Below are 22,024 nucleotides of genomic sequence, written 5' to 3'. Positions count from 1 at the left end.
GCTTCATGTAGGCTAAACAGTTGGAAAGAGTCTTTCTCTGACAACAGAAAATGGAAACCATGTATCATATGATCCCTTGGGCCAATTAAACAACAGGAATGTCTTCATTTAGGAAGTGCTTATGGGAAATATGGGAAATCAGCTCCAGTTATAGATAGGCAATTACCGGTAGACATCTACAGGCATATCTTGTTTTATTGTGCTTCACTTAATTGTGCTTCAGAGATATTATGCTATTTTACAAGACCTTCCACCAGCAAAAAGAATATGATGCACCGAAGGTTCAGATTATTAGCATTTTTAATAATAAAGTATTTTTAATTAAGGTCTGTTCAATTTTTTTTTTAGATTTTGGCATCTATCTCTTGAAGGTTAAGGTTTCTTCAGCCATGTCGTTGTTGAGTGCATATACAATATTTCACAACCAAAGCAGGAACATATACTCACAGAGGCTGTCAACAATTGTAGGGTTTTCTTGTCAAAAACTAAAATCAGACTAGATGCTTAAATCTGGTCCATCAGCAGACTTATTGAAATGTTAAATGTCCTCCAAGATCCTTTCCCAAAATCAAACAAAGGAAGATAAGCTATCTATATTTTCATGGCTATTTACTCTCACTACATACTTCAGGCAACTAATTGGGATTTGACAATCCACTCAACCTTCTCATAGGGCAGATTGGGTTGGGTAATCACGAATCTCTCACTTTTTTAATATTTTGTTTTTATTTTTAAAACAAAAATAAATAAAACCATCTAGCGTGTTGGTTGGGTATATATATTTTGTGCGCATAATGATATCATACATTTCCTATTTAATTATATTTATAACTTCTAATCAACATTTTATATCATATTATTTTATTATATTATCATTAACATTATACTGTAGTTGTTATCTTTAAAAAATATATTCCATCCTTACTAAGTTATATTCATTCTCTTATTCATTCAAAATCAATCAGTTATGTTACTGCTATTACTATTACTACATATTTCAGTTTCTTATTCTTCTAACCATTCATAAAATAAATTCCAAATCTTATAATACTCTTTTTCTTCCTGTTCTTTGATTGTCATTGTTAATCTACTCATTTCTGCACATTCCATTATTTTCTTAATTGTTTCCTCCTGTTGGAATTTTCTCATTTTTCCAATTTTGTGCAAATACAATTCTAGCTGCTGTTAATACATTAATAATCAAATATGTTATCTCTCTGTTATAACTTTCAGACAAGATTCCCAATAAAAATATCTCTGGTTTTAAATCTATATGTTGTTTTATCATTTTTTCCAACCGCATGTGCATTCTAGTCCAATATCTTTTAGCATCAATACAAGTCCACCACATATGGTAATAAGATCCAGGCATCTGGTGACATTTCCAGCACTCCACCATCTTTGAACATCTTTGCTATACTTGCTGGGGGAAAATGCCACCTGTAAAACATCTTATACAAATTTTCTTTATAGGCCGTTGACATGGTTAGTTTATACTTTCTAGTCCATAGTTTCTGCCATTTATCCAGATCTATCCCATATGCAAAACTACAAATCTCTCACTTTTATGACCTTCTACCCAGTTTGGGAGTCGTCTCCTTTGAACAGATACTGAATTCGGGTATCAATCCCGAATGTTTTGATTTTTCCGGTTGCCTGAAACGGTTATCGCCTCGGTTTGTAGAATTTTTTTCTTTTTCTGCTTGGGGAAGGGGGGTTGGACTAGATGACCTCGAAAGTCCCTTTCAATTGTTAATCAGTCTAAATCTCGGTGGGTTTTTTTTTTTTGCAAGTATGTGTCAGATAGTTTAGATTGTTGTGTTTAGTCCTATGACTGAAACCAGTCAAATCGCACCTCACCCCGATCACATGATGCACTTTTGACTCTAGCAGGGAATTTCCAAGGCTTTAGCGACGGCTGTCGAAGGCAGAGCTGCCACAACAGCAAACAGCGGTCAAAGCCAAAAGTTGCATCACGATGAAAAGGCGGCCGAGGTTTCTTTCTTTACACTTCCGAAGCTTCAAAACTACCCTTCCTAGGATGCCGCGCGAGCGGCGTCTGCCGCTCACGTCCATAATCAGTGGGCGGGGCCGCACTTGACGCGAACACCGAATAGCGATCTGGAGGCGGAGCCAAAGCGGAGTGGGGGATGGGGGCGTCGGGTCCGTCTTTCCCCTGCTGTGTCCCCTTTTCTCCGCTCGGCGTAGACGCCATGTTGGCTGGAAGGGAAGATGACAAGAGGCGGCTGCGGGAGTAGCGGCGGCGGCAGCAGCAGCAGGCGGTGAAGGGTACATCGAGGGGCAGAAAGTGCGCCGAAGAAAGACGTACCCCGGCTCTTCTTGGTTCAGCGGGCTCTCTGGCTGGCGAGAAGAGAAGGAGCCGCTCCTCCGCCTCGGCTGCGGGGGGCTTCCGTTAACCGTCTGCTGCTAAGGGGGGACCCCCGGAGAAGGAGGAAGAGGAGGAAGAAGAGGTGGAGAAGGGACTGTGGAGAAACGAACCGGCGGGGGCGATGAAAGCCGAGACCTGAGGCGGAGGGGGCGGCGAGGGCTGCTGCTCCTGCTGCGAAAGGCAACTGCAGTTTAAATCCCCCCTTGAGCTGCTGCTGCTGCGGTTTGAGGGGGGAGGGTAACATTTCTTTGTCCCTTCCCTTCCCTCTTCCCCGGCTTATTTTAATACGTATATCTTTAACTCAGCCTCGTAAATGCTGTAGGAAGCAGCCTTTCCAAGGAAGAGAAGTGCCCCCCCACAACCCTACTTTCACTTACTGAGGCTCGGACGAGAGCATCCCCCCCCCCGCATCCCCCCCTCAAGAACTTTGGCCTCAGAGAAAGAAGGACGGTCGCTGCTCTACTTCACTGAGTGCCTGTCGCTTATTATTATTATTTTTCTTTCCTTTTTAATGAGAAGGTGACTCGGATACAGAACTATCCTCTGAATCATCTTCGTCATTCATTATTGGTCTAGGCTGGAGAGAGGAAGAGGAAGAGGGGAAGAAAAAGCGCTCCTACACAATTCATGTTGTTGTTGCTGTATGTTTTTGCCTGGTCTATCTGGCACAACTGGTGTTCGTGCTGCTGTTGACAAGACTCCGTTGCTGTCTCTGGTTTCCCTGTGATCCAGCCTTTTAATACCAATTGGATTCTTTTTGTCAGTTTCCTTGCTGCGGGTGAGCTGCTTTTCTTGAAGGAAGCAAACGCACACAACTTACCAGGAACAAAACCAAAGATTGGTCAGCTGGAAGATCTTTTACTGTACCTGTGTTGTTTTGTCTGGCTTTTAAATTTTTTCCCCTTTGTTTCTTGAAACCGACAGTGTAGTGGTCAAGATGTCTAGCAGTGTTCCATCTGATATGGTAAGTTTGGATTTGACTTCATTTCCAGAAATTCAAAGAACTGATTTCTAGAAAAAAATCCACTGATTTGTGTTGAGGCAAGAAGTGTTTTTGTATATTGAAGGCCAGATTACTATAGTATAAGCTTTTGTGGGTAGAATCCACTGAGTATTTATTAAGTTTATTCACAGCCTTTTCTCCGGGAGTTCAAGAGTTTTTACATGGAGGTTTCCCTTCATTTTATTTTCATTTATTTTTAGAACAAATAAATGATTCTGTGATATAGATTGAGTTGTGAATGAGTAATTGGCCCAAAAGTTACCCCATTTCCTTTGATGAGGGTGAACTTCAATCTGAATCTCCCCTGTGCTACACTGGTTCTTCCTAACAGATCTGAAAAGAAGAAGCATCCTGTTTTCAGTATTGTAGAATTAATCATCTGCTTTGTTTTATTATTTAACTTTTTATAAACGTTTGAGATTTAACTTGAGCACAAGTATAAATGAAACAAAATTATATTTTCATTAAGCTTATTTTATTTTTCATTAATAAAATTTTCATTAAACTTATTATATTTTTATTTTGGTACTATTTTCCTGCTATAGTTTTATTTGAATCCAGTTACAGTATTTAATAACCTCAAATGGTCTAGAAGGCTATAATTTCATACAGTGTATTTATTGGTTACAAGAAAACATTCTAGAAACTCTTCTCTTGAGCCATATCTTTCTGAGGTAATACATTAGATATGCCGATAAAGTGCTGAATTAGTGATCAGAGTATATTTTAAAGTCTGGATAAAAGGAAGCAGAATTATATACTTCAGAGAGTACCATCTACAGTATTCTTATGAATAAACATGTCTGAATCTAAACTTGATTCCTTTTTGGCACTAAAGAAATATTTTTGGTTTTCATCTTTAAAACATTCAGTAATGTTTTTTACTACTAATGTGATTCTGTTAAAATAATAAATGGTAATTGCTTTGGAGCATTAGTATTCCGTATGCGGTATGTATATGCATACAAATCTCAGCTTTCAAAACTTCAGTTCATGCTTGATAGGAGATTGTTTTTGGCTTTCCATAGCAGGAAACAGTAATTTGTGACCAAGTCACTACTATAATAAAAATTGTACCACAGCTTCAAACTTTTACTTGAAGTAACTGAGCAAACTATTAGAGAAAAAGGACAGAAAATAATGTTGGTTTCAACTTCGAATTGTTTTAATTTGATTTTCTTTGCAACACTGTGGCAGCTTCTCTTTCATTATAGTGTACATTTTTTCTAACAATGCTGCTGAACGGGTGTGATGGTTTTGAAAAAATACCCCCATATTAAGATAATAATAAAACTTACAGCAGTAAACTCTTAATGTTATCCATTTAGTATTTTTGACATTGTATTTTGCTGGAATTTAATTCTGAATGGATGTCAATTAATGGATGTCAGAAGCACCATTTAATAGGATAATTAAATCATATCTTTCTATATAATGTCTTAGGAGTGTGAATAGAATGTAAAATGTGTTTTGTTTCAAACCTAAAGCACAGCCCTCATATTCTGGATATTTTGATGAACCATTATGGATGGATTGGTTGCTGTTGGTGGAAACAACTCTGAATGTTTTTATTTTGTGCTTCAGTTGAAACCAGTCCTACAGCAATCCCAGAGTGATTTTTGTAGGGTGGATAGAGCAAAGCTAGTGTCCACTTGTTTATTTCTCTCCTCCTCCAGAAACAAGGATACCTTGTGCCTCTCTTATTTTCTCCAGATGGCCTATGCACCCACTTCCAAATGGTCTCAGTTCCCATAGGCCTGCCTGTTCACTCTTATCTTTTCTGGTATCTTTTCCACCCCTGCCCTCTCTCAGTTGCCATCACTAAATAAAATCTTCAGCTTTGGCATTTTCCTCCACACTTCTTCCACTGAAACTCTTCAGTCTGGAACAAAACGACCCTGCTTCATTCCATATCCAGACCAAAAACACATGTTTTACATTGGGTATAAGCCAGACAAAACCAGCTGTTCTGTACATGAAATTGTACATGTCTTTCCATTAATCCTAAGTGTTATAATTGAACTTTGGAACTTAAAAGTGTTTCACTTTTAATGAACCTTCATTAAAAGATACTAGAAATTTATTCTGCTTCATTATATTTTGTTCTGTTATATCTGAGCATCTTGGATGGGCTTTATATAAAATAAATAAATGGCAATATATATTTGCAACTATGTAGCAGTACACATAACTGATTCTTAAAATTGCCAGTATAAACCCATGGAATGCTTAGGAATTGTCCAGACATGATTTGGAATTAATATTGATTACCCATTGTAATTTAAATTATTAAAAAACCTTAATAGAAGTTCTTACTGAAACAATTGGTTCTTAAGCCAATTGCTTCCAATAATTGCATTTATTTGGGCCTAGTTTCTGTATTTTTTTCTGTGGGACTTATACTCAAAAACGTATATTCTTATATTAAAACAGTTCTATAAAATGTTACTCTTTTTCTTATATTAATGAAGTTTGCTTGCAGAATACATTTTGCAAAACCGCAGTTGTACTTTTTTAGTTTTCCAGTTCTGTATATGAGACATGAATATTAATCTTGTTAGGAGCATTGGAGTAACGTGTGGTATGTTAATGCCAACATATAATTACCATGATATAGAACTGGAAGCTATTGAAGAACTTAGAATCAGGGCAGTTAAGACTAGTAGCCTAACCCACCTTATAGGGTTGTTGTGTGTGTGTGGTATTTTAAAAAAACCACCAGTTGATTCTACCTACTCCTAATGTTATTTCTTAATTAGAATAACATTTTGTCATAACAAAATAGTGAGAGGAGGGGGTATCACTACTCACAAATGTCAATTAAATCAGCAAGTAAAGCATTTCCAGTCATGTAATACTTAACAATGCTATTGTTGTAAATGATAACATAAATTGACACATAACACATAAAAATTTTTAAAGTACAGTATTTTGTTACACTTAATTATTTTCAGATGCAGTGGATTTTTTAAAAATTGTATGTTGTAATGATGACTGAATGAAAATTGTGTCCATTGCATTCAAAGTGCAATAAATAGGGATGGGGGGATTCCAAGTAGTCCTTAGTTTATGAGAGCAGTTGGGACCAAAGCTATTTGGTAGTAAAATGTGACATGTTGCATTGCTTTCTGATGACAGTTCTGGCAGTCCTGATTGCTATCATTATGCAAGGTCCTCACAACAATTTTGCTACCTCTGATTTCCTGCCAGCTTTGCTGTTGGCTATGGGAAGCCAGCAGGGAATGACTGAAATTATGATAATGTGACCATGGCTCACTGTGATGTTGTAATCATAAACCAAATATCCAGATTGTGAACACGGGGACACTATAATGGCTAGAATTCCAAGGACCAGTTGTAACTATCACTTGTTCAATGCCATTGTAAATTGTAATGATTGCTGAACAATAATTAAATGTGGACCACCAGTAAATATTTTTCTCTGTATTATGAAATTACAGTAATTGATTTTGCATTAATATGTTTAAAATACCTTCATTATGTTGAATGCTCGATGTTTTCATGTGTTTGAAAATACATGAATACTTCAACTGCATAATTTATCTGCTAAATATTTTATTTAAAAGGTATTAACAAAATTGTTCTCCATCATTTCCTGATTAATATAATCAGGTTTTCTACACATTCCAGAAATGCCATAGCTGATGAAGGAAAATTGTGAATGACTAAGGCCTAATAAGTCTGTTGGATTGTTTCAGTTTTGTATTAAGGGATCTTCATTATAGTACATATGTGCAATTTCTTTGCCTAGATATATTTCCAGACACTAAAATAATACTGTCAACATTCCATCAAAAATAATCATTTTCTTAAAATTTAAAAATATGTGGAACTAAAGAACATGTTTTAATTTAGTGATGTATAAATTGAGAAGATCAGTAATACAATAGAATGAAATATTCTTCTCTTTCTCTATGCTGAACTCATATTCTCTGTAAAACTGCTGCTGTAACATTTGGGCATTTTGTGAATAGAAATGCTGGCATCTTCATAACTGAATGAGAACATGATCAATTGCTGTATATGGATATATGGTATATTAAAAATTTTCTCATTGTCTGATGGATGAAACTCATGAGCATGGAATTTAGTCTCTAGAATATAAATATTTGAAAATAAACATAAATTGTATGTTAAACAATTTCAGCTAGAAATATATTACTAAAGAGTTGTCTAGATTTACTTTAGAGTACACACCTTAATTTTACAGAATCATTACTGGAGAGGAAGCAGTGAGGGAAGTTTCTTTTAGTTAAGAGACACTCATACGAAATATTTGTAACAGTTGTTACTCCACTTATGGATGAGCCTGAAAAGCACTTTAACAATCCAAACTATTTTTGCTACTTTTTCACATGAATTACTCTTTTGAGATTATCTAAGGAGATAGAAATATATTAAGTAGTAAAAGCTTAAGTAAAATCAAGTCTTCCTTAATTTGAATTCCATTTCGGGTGACTAAATAGATATGTTCCATGCTATTTTCTTGGTAACTGCTATTGTGCCAGAGCAAATTTATGCGTGGGATTGGTCTATTTGAGGGATCTCATCTCTGATTATGTCTACCTGTCCCATTAGGTCTGGCAAAAAAAGCATACTTGTAAGGAAATGTCACCCAATGGAGCCCAGGATGAGAGTCTTTTCTGTCATGGCACTCTCCTTTGAAACATTATCTCCCCAGAGATTAGATTGGATCAGATGCTACAGGCTTTTCATAAGATATGATTCTGCAGATGTGTGTGGGAGTTTGTAGAGTGTTAATTCATTCCTATTGATTTCTTATATCTTGGCTGTTAATTGAAAACATATTTTGGCTATATGTTTTTAATGTGTTTTCTACAATTTTGCTTTCTGGTTCTTTATATAATTTTAATTGTTATAAAACATATATTTGAGATGGATGGCTATATAAATTGAAATAATTAATTGGAATAGTTCCAGTTAATGCTATAGCTAAAGTGTAAGGGAATTTATCTGAAAGTTAAGAAACTATGAATTCAAACCAAAAATCCATTTAATTTCACAGTACGTTTTGTGATGACCAAAGATATGCTTATTGCAGATTGGAAGCATCTGTTACACAGTGATATAATCCAGAACATGTTATTAATATTTTTAACTCCTTTTAAGCCTGTAGTTGAAACATCTAGGTTACTGTGGATAATCATGAGAAAAACAGCTTGGCTGAATTTGATTAATTCCTGGATAAGTGATTCCACAGACTTCATCCCACAGTTATAGCTAGGTGAGAAGTTGAAAAAACAACTTGGAAGAAACAGTAGCAAACAATTTTAGTAATAATCATAGCAGTATAATAGAAGTAGTATAAATAGTAATTTATTAAATGTATATGCAGTCCAACTCCAAGACATTCTGGGCTGTTAACAATTGTTAAAACATTTAATAAAACAATACCGAAAGCATAAGGCAAAGGAACAAAATGGCAGAGGGGACCAAAAAGGAAGAAAGGGACATCAATCACCCCCTCCAGAGGACTGGAAAAGTCTTTAAGACCCTTTGAAATCCCATAGGTTGGAAGCTGTTCAAATTTCAGAAAGTGTGTCAATCCATAGGTCAGGTGCTACTACAGATAAGGCACATTTCCAGGGTCCCGGTAGGTGAAATTGCTTAATCAATGGAACCTGTAGTATGCCAATCCTGCCTGATTGAACCAGTTGGGCAGATACTATGGAAGAGAGGTGCTCTCTCAAATAACTAGGACTTATGCCATGTAGAGGTTTAGAGATAGTGGCCAACACTTTGAATAGCACCCAGATGCAAACTGGCAACTAGTGCAGCTTGTGAAACAGAAGTATTACATGGGCATATTGAGGCATACCCATCTGCATTCTAGACCAGCTGAATGTCAGGAAAGTTACAAGAGATTAATTTGACCTGTGAGAGCCTTTACTTTAGTACTTTATCTAGTATCACCTTTATGACACTACATTCTGTCAACTGATATGTGAATTTCTTGTTTATCAATTTGAATTATTCCCCAATTAAGAAACTATCCTTCTGACCATTTGTGCCATACTCATTCAAGACCCGAGTCTCAATTTTCCATTTCTGTCATAATTGTTATTGCTATAAACTCTCAGATACATATTTCTGTTCCTGTTTTTGTTGTTCAGCTGCTAAATGTACAAATATGCTACTGTCAAAATGTGATTAAGCCACTGTAGTTGCAGAACTGCTGTTTTCTAAGTAGAAATACCATGATTAAGAAAATAATTGTAAGTAAATTAGAGGATTGACTTTAAAAAAAAAGACAGTAATGCTTTTGATACTTTATTTATTGTATGCAGGCCTTAGTTTGAACAGTGCCAGTTGGTATTGGAAGAAGAAGAAAATATCAGCAGTGACATAATCAGATATGGCCTTAGGCTCTTTGAGAATTTGCGTCAGCTACAGGGAGTTTCTGTTAACAGTGTGCTATTGAGAGATATTCTGCTAATGATTTAGCAAATGATGTCAAATATACTGCTGCATGAACATAATCTTTAAATAGACATGTTTGTTTTTTTGGGTTCACCAATGGGAAAAGTATAACTGTGTTCCATCTTTGCTAGTTCCTTCCTGATGTGTGTTAATAAGGAAGAAGCTACTAAATACCATTGTGACTTCTAAACTCTATTGAATTCACATTCAAATGTTATTTCTGCAAGTAATTTCACTGAGACATACTTTTATAAAACAATTATCAACAATCAGTTCAGGATACCTTTCAAACAAATTTGAGCCTTCTGGAGTTTTGTTGCTTTGCATTTAAATTCTTCTAGGTTTTTGGTAGTAGCTATACCGAAGCTTCTAACTTTGTAAAGGCATAGCTATTCCTGATTTTTAAATGGTGGGGTTAGTGGAAAACAAGCTGAGGTCTTGGATTAAATCCAAGGAAGACAAAGTTGCTGTTCCTATTGGTTTCCCAGAATCATCAGTTTTGGTATATTAGCTCTAGATCATGAGTCCCCAACTCCCGGCCCACGTCCCACTACCCTGGCTGAAGCCTATTTGGAATTGGGCAGTTTGATTGGTGGACCGGTACGCATACACATGTGCACAGCTTGACTTGTGCAAGTTGAGCTGCACCCACATGCAGTGCCAACCTGCTGCTAGTGCAAGTTGAGCTGCGCCATGTATGCACACCAGCCTGCTGCTCGCACAATCTGGTTCCCCCCTCTCTCTCCAGCCAGGCCACCAAGCTGCAAAGGTTGGGGACTGCTGCTCTAGGTGGTGTCATGCTCCCCCAAAAGAGCAGGCCTGTGTCATTGGAGCTTCCTGGCATTGTGATTTCTGTGTGAACAGCAAGTAGAAGCCATAAATGGGGGTGATAGGTGAGAGGATTGCTTAGCTTTGGTTGATATGTAGATACAGTTCTATCTGAATATGGAGGACTTAGCAACAATCAATGATTATGCCTATATTACCACTTGGTTGCTGTGCAGTGTGTTCTACAGAGTGTTGTCTTTGAAGATGACCCTGAAACTAGAATTGGTACAGAGTAACTAGCAGACAATACCCTCTAGTGTGGAATAATGCTAGTTTTAGGGTTGCTGTTATCAGTAGATTTCTGGGTACAAATTGCTAGCTTTCACTTATGAAGCATTACTTGAAAATGAAATGAAAAAGCACCTTTGAGACTTTACTTGGCATGGTGAGAGACATTAGACCTGACTTGTTTAGGATAAATTTCTTCATCCTCTCTAGTCACCTGCAGAGGACTTGTTCAAAGTTCCAACCCAGCAAGAAGTAAGGCACACTTAAGCCAGAGGACATTACTGCCTCGACATTCTGCTGCCTCCAAAAATATGCTTTGCCTCTTTACTCTTGGCATTCAGAGAGACACTTAAACATTCCTTTGTAAGTAGGCCTTTGAGGCATGATACCTAGCTGAGATGTTGAATGACAATCTTTTTCATGTATTATGTTAGTTGGTCGTTTATTGGTGGGATAGGACATTTGCCATGGTAGAATTTTTTAATGTTAATGTTTACGCCATCCAAACCCTGTGATGTTGGCACTCTAAAAATTGTTATATGACACTTGTCATTGAATGCAGCATAATGTTTGCTGTGTTAGAACAAAATGAAGTGCTATGGTTTAGTACATTGTAGAATGCTAACAAGAAAATGATGCTTGAAGGGTTCTATGTATTTTATATGTAAACGTGAAGTGTTGCTACTGTTCAGGTTATATTTATTAAAGTAGTCTGGTGACTGCACATGTACCTTTGCAGCTAACTAGGAATGCAAGTAAAAAAATAAAGTCAAGGAAAGGGTAGGGAAAAATGTTGTAAAACAAGTTCTACTCTGTCTGAGAAGAGTTACATTGTTGTGAGACTGGAATGTATAACTTAGTAGTTGACAGAAAACACAATCTTCTTGTGTCACCACTCTCCCTCCCTGCTTCCCAGTATGAAGAGTAATTTGGGGGGGAAATAGAAAATGTAAGACATAGTTTTAGAAGAATGAGGTGGGTGAATATATCCATATTTTTGAATAAATATTACAGTACTGTGTTAAAATACTAGTATACTAGAACCATTATATATTAATTTGATTTGTATACCCATCTCACTCTTGAGTGACTCTGGCTGGTTCACAGTTAACTAAATTAAACATATAGATATAAATCCATGAATAAGCCATATTATAATAACTAACCATAATCAGCAGCAAAGCCCATGACTACATCATATTTAATATTTTCATTATAAAATATAATGAAAACTCCTCTACCTCTAGAGGAGAGCAAAGTTATGTCTGCAGGGCCACTAGGGTCTTTCTTTGAGGATGATCTTTAACATGGCTTTCCTGCTACACCAGATGAGATGGGAAGATGTAATTGAAAAAAGGTAGTCCCTCAGCTTATCTGGTCCTGTGCCATGTAGTGGTTTATAGGTCGTTTCTGGGATCTTGAATTGAACCTGAAAGGATACTAGCAACCAGTGCAGATCACAGAGGGGTAACATGCAGTGATCAATGAGCACATATAATCGCCACATTTTGCATCAACTGTAATTTCTGAAAGTTCTTCAATGGCAGATCCATGTAGAGTGCATTACTTTAATACATTTGAGAGACAACCAGGGCAGGAGTAACTGAGAGCAGAGGCTTCTGGTCTAGGAATGGGTGCAACCTATGTACAACACAGTTTTGCAAAGGCCCTCCTGGCCACAGCTGCTGCCTGCTGTTTAAACAGGAGTTATAAGTCCAGGAAAATCCCAGTTTGTACACTGAAGCCTGTTGTTTCCCATCCAAACTATTTGGGGGCAGTGCCATCCCATCAGGAATGAAAGCATAAATGCCTGGAACTTGCAGGCCCCCAAATCCAGAACTACTCAGTTGTGCTAAAGTTCAGTTGAAGTCTGTTGTTTCCCATCCAAATCCCTACACCAGGTGTCACCAACCTTTTGGACCTCAGGGACCGCCAAACTCATAATTTTAAATCCCATGGACCAATAATAAGAATTTTGACTGATGGTGGCTTGCTGACGTGGGTGGGAGAGAGAGAGAGAAAGAGATCTAACTTCTCCCTCTCTTTCTCTCTCTCTCCCTCCCTCCCTCTCTCTCTCTTTCTCTCTCTCACACAGACACACAGACACACACAGACACAAACACGCAGAGGCAGTGTGGGATTAAAATTTCTTAACTGGTTCTAGGGCATGGCCTAATTTGTGGGTATGGCTTGGTGGTCATGTGATTGGCTGGGCATGGCTTGTATGTAAATATTATAAATATGTAAATATTGATTTTTTTATTAAAAAAAAGAGAACTTTTACCCAAAATCAGGCAAAGCAGGCAGGCAGATTGAGTTGCTCACAGAATCACAGATTCACTTAGAGATCTGTGTTTCTGCCATCGGCTATCTGAGTCTGTCACATAAAATTTGCTTGCAAGCAAACTCACAAAATTAACTCACAACACACCATGTATGTAAATATTGATTTTTTTTATAAAAAAGAGCAACTTTTACCCAAAATCAGGCAAAGCAGGCAGGCAGATTGAGTTGCTCACAGAATCAGAGATTCAGAGATCTATCTTTCTGCCATTGACTATCTGAGTCTGCACCAAATAACAGAACCTTCAGTTCTAAGGGAGGTTCGGCTCTGGTTAAAAGCAGAGCTGAAAATCTAAAGATTAGCTAGAAAGCAAGAAATCCAACAATTTCCTGCTTTCTAGCTAATCTAAATCTCCCAGCATAGCAGAACAGCTGATGGTCAGGGGGAAAAAAAAGGAAAAATAGCAACTTAGCAGGCAAGTTTGCCAGGTAAAGAATGAGTGGGTGGGGAAGGTTCCCGCAGGCCATGTGGGCGGTGCAGCCTTGTGTTCTCGTGCAGCCTGGATTAATTGCTTTGGGGGTGCTCTGGGGGTGACATTTCTCTGCAGATCACCAAAATTTTCTTGCGGACCACCAGTGAGCCACAGCCCACCAGTTGGCAACCTCTGCCCTATACCCTCCAGTTATCGGACTTCAGTTGTGTTGTTTATTTCACTAGAGGGTGGGAGGGATGTAAAAAAACTGGTTATCATCAGCTTATCATCTCACAGTGACTTCTTATTAATGTTATTGAAATAGTGTAAGCTACTTTATTATAGTCAATATAGAAGGAATAGATCATAAAGAAGTAGTTAAATTGTTAACTACTTCTATTACTACTTGTAATATTGAATTAAAATATTAACTATGAAAATAATCAATGGCACTATCTTTCTTGCATTTTGAGTTATTGGTAGTATTGGGAGAGTAGGTACCTTTAAAAAATTATTTTACACAGTCTTGTTTTATTTCCTTTTTACTTACTGGAAGTAGCCTATTTTTTCATAAATGTAGTATTTGGCATTTTTTTCTAACTTAAATATTCAAATTTATGTGATGCCAGAAATAAAGATGGCTTTGGTAATTCAATGAGGTAGAAATTACTTTGATCATGATGTGTAGTGAATTCAATTTAGGTACCAGTTGAAAAGAACATTGTTCATTGAAAAGATTGATGTTTAATCCACGGTTGCTAAATATGGCGTTCTACCGGTATGTACCTTTAAAACTCTCCTGTTTGTGTATAACCATTAACTGGGTGAAAAGATGCATTGTAGAGCAAAATGTTTTGAACCAAGGTACCTGAAATGGGCTAACTTACAGAATGCATCCAAAATCAGTCCTTGTAGAATTGAAATTTTGCAAATTGTATAAAACATTTTATGACATAAAAATTATTATAAAGACATTTATGGCATAATATAAAGTGTCATAAAACAATTCTTGTGATCAGCTGGTGATCTTTGTACCATATAATTCAACATGGTCTACTTTTAAGGCAGACATACCTCTAAATATCACCCCAATTTTTTAAGAACTGTTCCAATGAAGGCAATTTACTAGAAATTCTGCTATTGAAAGCATTGAGAGATCTGATAAGGAAATATCTCTGAAAAGATGACTCAATGAGTGATATTGTCTAGCATTATATTAAATATGACTTTCTAGATAGTATTGGTTTTATGAGTAGAAGACAACACAAGAAAAATCTAGGAAGAACGTGAGGGATATTTTTTTGTTATTTTTTCCTTGTTTTCTTCTTAGAATTATTATGTTTTTTACACCAAAGAATTTGGAAAAATACTAAAGGTTATGGAATACATGAATTAAAACTGCTCATGGCATGGTAATAATATACTACATATTGTTACTTTAAATAATATATGATGTAAATTTTAATAATTTACTCCTTCAAAATAATCTATGAAACTATGCAAGAGAAAGATTTATCTTAATGAGCTTGCTATGACTTCTAAACTAAAGAGAGAGTATTTTATCAGAGCAGCATTTCTTACTGCCTTAAACATGGGGTTGGAGAGAAGGTCTTACCCATTTTCACAATACAAGGAGAGATCATTGATGCTTCCTTAGCTTGTGTCTCTCTTGTTTATTGTGATAAATAGGTAGTCTGGGCAGCATTTCATACATTGCTATAGAAACTAAATTGGAAACAGAACTGGTTTATCTGCTGGCTACAAATTTTGGAACTGCAAGAACCTTGGGTGAGAGTGACCATGTCATACTAGAATTCAACATAACACAAACACAAGCCATAAAATGTAATGACACCAGAGTCTTGGATTTTAAAAGAGCTGATTTTAATAAACTAAGAGAGAACTTGGGAAAGATTCCATGGATGAAAATACTAAAGGGGAAAATGACTTAAGAATCTTGGGAAACTCTGAAAAATACGATCATAGAAGCCCAGACCAGCACAATACCACTGAGAAAGAAAAACAAGAAATACAAGAAGAAACCAGCACGGCGGCACAAAGATCTCTGTGGCAAATTGAAAGAAAAAAAGGACAAGGACAAAAAATGGAAAGAAGGACATACAACTAAGGCAGAATATCAGCAGATAGCCAAAATCTACAAAGACGAAGTCAGGAAAGCAAACACTTAGAATGAACAGAGACCTGCAACAAAAGTCAAAGATAATAAAAAAGTTTCTTCCAACATATAAATAACAAGAAAAAAATCAAGGAAACAGTCGGTCCACTAAAGACAGAAGTCGGCAAGGAAGTAACAGGCAACAGAGAAAAAGCAGAACTGCTTAACTCATTCTTTGCATCGGTCTTCACACAAAAAGAAACTATAGCTCAACCCACCAAAAACATAACTGTAAAAGACAGACCAGAAATAAAAGTTAAATTAAGCAAAAAAATAGTAAGAGAACACCTGTCTGATCCTGATGAACACAAACCACCAGGGCCTGATGGATTACATCCCAGAGTTTTAAAGGAGCTGGCAGAGGTCATCTCAGAACCACTGCACCATATCTTTCAAAAATCCTGGAGCACCGGGGAACTACCAGAGGATTGGAAAAGAGCTGATGTGGTTCTCATCTTCAAAAAAGGAAAAAAAAAACAGACCCAGGAAACTATAGACCAATCAGCCTAACATCAATACCCGGGGAGATACTGGAAAAGATAATAAAAAACAGATCTGCCAACACCTAGAAACAAGTAAAGTAATAACTAGCAGTCAGCATGGGTTTGTTAAGAACAGATCACGCCAAACCAATCTTATTTCATTCTTCAACATAGTGACTAAATTAGTAGACCAGCAAAATACTGTGGACATAATATATTTAGATTTCAGCAAGGCATTCGACAAAGAAGACCACAACCTACTTCTTAGTAAGCTAGAAAAAAGTGGAATAGATAGCACCACCATCAGATGGATTTGTAACTGGCTGACAAACCATACTCAACAAGTAGTCCTTAATGGGTCTAAGTCTCCATGGAGGGAAGTAAGCAGTGGGGTGCCACAAGGTTCCATCTTAGGCCCAGTACTCTTCAATATCTTCATTATGGACTTAGATGAGGGAATAGAAAGGGAACTTACCAAATTTGCAGATGGTACAAAGCTGGCAGGAATAGCTAACACTCAAGAAGATAGACTAGAACACTGGGCCATATCTAACAAAATGAAATTCATTGCTGAGAAAAGTAAAGTCCTACAGTTAGGCAAGAAAAACCAAAAATACACATATAGATTGGGTGAAACCAGGCTCAATAGCAGTAACTGTGAGAGGGATCTTGGAGTCTTAGTGGACAACCAGCTAAATATGAGCCAGCAGTGTGCAGCAGCAGCCAAAAAAGCTAATGCAATCCTAAGTTGCATTAACAGAGGGATACAATCAAGTTCAAGTGAGGGACTGATACCACTCTATAAAGCCTTAGTAAGGCCACACCTAGAGTACTGCATCCAGTTTTGGTCATCACATTATAAAAAAGATGCTGAGACTCTAGAAAAAGTACAGAGAAGAGCAACTGAGATGATTAGGGGACTGGAGACTAAGGCATATGAAGAATGGTTGCAGGAACTGGGCTTCGCTAGTCTGGTGAAGAGAAGGACCGGGGAGACATGACAGCAATCTTCCAATATTTGAGGGCTGCCACAGAGAAGAAGTGGTCAATCTATTCTCCTCAGAGCTGCTCAGGGCATCCAGTAGTGGAAGGTGCTTCAGTCTCTGCATTCATAGGCTGAGCTTGAATTGACGAACGCTCCTCCTCCTCCACGTGACTCCTCCACAGCATTCCCCAGTTTTTGCTCAGCCTCGTGCGAGACAGGCTGTTCTGTTATTAGCTCCTTGGCCGAAGCAGGAATTTTGGATTCTCTCAGCTCTCTCAATCAGCTCTAGATCAGCTTTCTTTCAGGTTGGATTTATCTTCTTCTCTTAGCCCTGCGTAACTGTTTAATTGGGTCCCGTATCCCCCCAAGGGAAGCGCTTTTGTGCCCCCAAAGGAAAGCAAACGGGAAGGCCACAGGTGCCTTTGCACCTCCTCCCTGCCCCTCCTCCCTTCCCTGCCTTTTCTTCCATGCCGTTTATATTGCGGTTTGAATTGCTTTCGTTTTTGAGTCATTTCGTTAATTCCCCCCCCCCACCGAACGCCGCTCCAGCGGGAAGGTCTGATCTTTCCCTTCCCTGCCCCTCTCAACCTTAAAGCTTTGGATCGCCCCTTGGGAGGGAAATTCACTGCTGAGAGACCCGAGGATCGCTTGCTCTTTTGACGACCGCCATTTTGAGAGCCTCCTTGTGGCCGGACACCATTTTGTTTTTTCGCTAATTTCGCTGTGAGTGTAATCTGCTCGAGGATTCAGGACCCGTAGGCCTGTTTCAGAGCAATTCAAACTCAATTAGCCTTCTAGCACTGAGTTTGATTCCTCATTTTGAGATTTGTTGGCATTATCCCATAGCTTCTCAGTGGCGCAGTACCAGACAGCAGCAACTACTCAGTTCCGCCTGGGCTGAAGGCTGCCCAGGCCCTTGCCTCTCCTTTTATCTCTGTTCTGTTGGAGAGCGATATTGCTCCGGGCCATAGGCAGTCAAATTCGGCTGATTTGGACTATTGGGTTTCTTTCTTTCTTTATTGGCACCAAGCCTCTGTTTTTATTGGACCAAGGGTTCAATTTTTGTGCTGCAAAGATAACTATTATCACCCTTCTGAACAATATTAGGGTGCTACAACTCAATTTTTTATACATATGTATTATTTATATATATATAATTAATTTAAAAAAAACAGGGGTACGTGAAATATTTATCAGGGCACCCGGTCTTCCCGCAGATCGGTCCCTGGGCATGCCAACTGCCTCAATCTTGATTCCTAATATATCATACAGTATTCATATTACTCATTGAAATGGCAGATGGTAATACTTCCAGAGGACCTTCCTTGAAGGCAAAATCCAAAACCCATCACTTGCACAGTAGGCTAAGGAGACCTCCAAAGCCTCCCAGAGAGATGCCTTGAGACGCCACAAGGCCCTGGAAAAAGATTGATAGATGCACCAAAGAGGCTCTTATAGTGCCTCAGGTACTCCCGCCTTCTACTCCCTCTACTTCTGCTCACCCTCCCTCTAGTTTTTCCCTCTTTATCCAGGTGCAGCTCGCCCCTGCAAAAATAATAGGCTCTGATCCCTGGAACACCGGCTAGAAGGGCTCCTGAAGCCACCTTCACCCCTACAGCAGCCGGCCTCCGCCAAGAGGAATCACTCATAGACAAGGTTCCAGAACGAGTAAGATTCTGGATGGAGTTGGCTATCCGCCAAGGGATCGCAGCCGGACTCCAGCAAATAGCCAGGCCTGGTCCTGACGGTTTCTGACCACGAGGCTCAACCTGTAAGATCCTTTCCCGGAGCGGACCAACTTCATGGCCAGGTACACTTGCAGAGGGATATCCCCCTTACAGAAAGGAAGGAGGAGGAGGAGAAAGGGGATCTGGACCTGATCAGGGAAGATGAAGAGCTTGAGTTGGGGTCCATGCAGTATAGTGAACCATTATCAGAGGGGGGCCCTCTGGAAGGGGAGATGTCCGAGGATGAGGGGCTTACCCCCGGCCAGCCTGCCTTCGTGGGCCTGTTCAAACCACATTTATTTAAGTCCCCACGATTCAAGGCCAAGAATATCTCAGGCCTGATCACGCAGTCACCCTCTGACCCCCCTCCTACATCTTCGGAGGGCCCAGATGACTCCATCTTTAAACAGCCCATGGTGGGGGCTGAGGTTATCCCTACCCCACCCATTTTCTCCGACCTGGTGTTAAAATAGCTGGCCTCTGCAGCTGCACCTCCAGCCCCGTTGGGCCACGATAAGAAGTTTTTTAACTTGGACCCAGAATTCTCTAAATTACTGGTTATCCCTGAGTTTGGTGAGCCCATTGTGGGCCTAGCCACCTCATCAACTCCGAGTGATGCACTGGAGGCCCTGAAACCTGAGGACAAGCGGGCTGAGCTGGCCTTGCGCCAGGCACACCAAGCGGATGCCTGGGCAATCAGATTGGCTACGGCCGCTTCCTTTTTCACAAGGTCATCGATCCGATGGCTCCGTCAGCTCAGGCAACACATCCCCTCATTCAATGTCAGGGCGCATCAGGACATCGCCAAGCTCACGGCCGCTGCAGAATTCTCTGCCGACACCACATTTCACTCAGTCAAATTCTCCACTAGAGCAATCACATCACACATCACGGCCCGCCGTCTGCTCTGGCTGAGACATTGGCAAGCAGATATTAAAAACAAGGTCAAATTGGCTTCCGCTCCCATTGTGGGAAACAAATTATTTGGCCCGTCCCTGGACCCCTTATTGATGGAGATATGCAATAAGAAGAAATTTCTCCCCTCCCTTATGCGCAGGTCAGAATCCAGAACCTCACAGCCCTTTTGGAGAGGGGCCTTTCGGCCCTTCTACCAGGCTCCCTTCTCTACCAGGTACCAAAGACTCCCAGCCCTCAGGTCGGGTCAACCCCCAGATTGTGCCAATTCAGGAGACAGGAACAGAAGGGGCACCAATTACAAAAGGCCCTTTTGGGGATCAGGTAGCAGGCCTTTCCGGCATTCAAGATAGGCCAAGGCTCTCCCTTCCCATTGGCGGGCGCCTTAAATTCTTTGCCAGCCAATGGGATTCCTCTACCTCGGATGCCTGGGTCAGGGACACCATTAGATTCGGTCTTGCCCTTGAGTTCCAGTCCGCCCCCCCGATTTCTTTATGGCATCCCCTCTTTCCAGAGACTGGGCTAAGCGTAATCTAATGGATTTCGCTATTCAGCATCTCCTTAATATAAAAGCCATCCAACCTGTTCCCACCACACAACAACTACAGGGTTTTTACTCCCATTTGTTCATTGTCCCAAAACATTTGGGGTGGGGTGGAGAGCGATACTGAATTTAAAATGTCTTAACAGTTATCTGATATATCGCAAATTCAAAATGCACACATTGCAATCCATTCTCCTGGGAACCAGACAAGGGGACTGGCTCACATCCATAGACTTGATTGAGGCATACTTACATATTGCCATTCGGCCTTCTCATTCCAAATTTCTACGTTTCTGCTATAACAAACATCACTTTCAATATGTAGCCCTTCCTTTTGGATTAGCCTCTGCCCCCAGGACCTTTACCAAGGTCCTCGCAGCACTAGCAGCCCATCTCAGGAACCTTCCTATGTGGCTCCAGTGTTACCTGGATGACATTCTCATCCTATCTCCCTCTGAACACCAAGCAGTGAAGGACACCCAGGTTACCCTAACTGCTCTCCAAGAACATGGCTTTCTTATAAACTGGAAAAAGAGCCAATTATCCCCAGCCACTCAGATAACTCACTTGGGGATGGTAGTTGACACACTGGAAGGGAAGGTCTTTCTGTCCTCGGACAGACAACTCAGTATCCATAAATCCGTCAGAGAGATCAGGCGATGTAGGAGGGCAACCCTACTAGATTTGTCTAAATTATTAGGGAAAATGATTTCGTGCATTTCCATTATTCCCTGGGCCCGTCTTCACTCCAGATCCCTCCAGTGGTTCCTGCTCCCGTACCAGAGATCCGGCAGAAGCAACTTAAAACACAGGGTCAGGGTACCCCCAAGGGTCCTCACGTCCCTCCTCTGGTGGGACAAACCGGCCATCAACAAAGGCTGCTACTTCAAGGAGCCCCAAAGGCTCACTATCACAACAGACGCCAGTCTATTCGGATGGGGTGCCCACCTTCAGTCGCTCACATCCCAGGGCAGATGGTCTGCAACAAAGCAATCATGCAGCATAAACTGGCTGGAACTTCATGCCGTCCTCCTGGCCCTCCTCAGCTTCCTCCCCCAGGTACGCAGACAACACATTCTAATTTTAACAATGTGATGGCTAAAGCCCACATAAACAAACGGGGGCACACAATCAATACGATTAATGAGGGAAGCCAAGCGCCTTTGCCGTTGGGCGGAGAACAATCTCCTTTCCATCAGGGCAGAACACATCTTGGGAGTATCAAATACTCAAGCAGATTGGTTAAGCAGGGCCTCCATAGACCAGTCAGAGTGGCGCCTCCACCCATCCCTGTTCAAAGAAGCAGCAGGAATATTCGGACAACCGGTGGTAGACTTATTTGCCTCCCCCCCTCAATGCCCAGCTCCCGAGATTCTTCTCAAGGTACCCATCCCAGGGGGCGGAGAATTACAACGCACTACACTGCCCCTGGCCCACGGGCCTCCTTTACGCATTCCCCCCGCTAGCTCTGGTGTCCAGGGTTATCCAGAAGTTGCTACATGAGAGAGCAGAGCTACTCCTCATGACCC

General features: G+C 39.9%; 1 protein-coding gene across 1 annotated transcript in view; it reads left to right on the top strand.

Moving 5' to 3' along the window:
- The first annotated feature begins 1,909 nt into the window (after positions 1 to 1,909).
- UBL3 (ubiquitin like 3) overlaps positions 1,910 to 22,024 on the top strand; it is a 52,138-nt gene continuing 32,023 nt past the window's right edge. The window contains exon 1 of the mRNA XM_026708766.2: positions 1,910 to 3,353. Coding sequence (XP_026564551.1) covers positions 3,327 to 3,353 — 27 coding nt within the window. The 5' untranslated portion in view covers positions 1,910 to 3,326. The remainder of the gene's footprint in view (positions 3,354 to 22,024) is intronic.

The sequence above is a fragment of the Pseudonaja textilis genome, chromosome 7 (genome assembly GCF_049901715.1).
Source record: "Pseudonaja textilis isolate UNSWEBS1 chromosome 7, rPseTex1.2, whole genome shotgun sequence".
NCBI classification, from domain to species: domain Eukaryota; kingdom Metazoa; phylum Chordata; class Lepidosauria; order Squamata; family Elapidae; genus Pseudonaja; species Pseudonaja textilis.
Note: the sequence above shows the minus strand (reverse complement) of the source record. Positions and strands in the feature narration are given on the sequence as shown.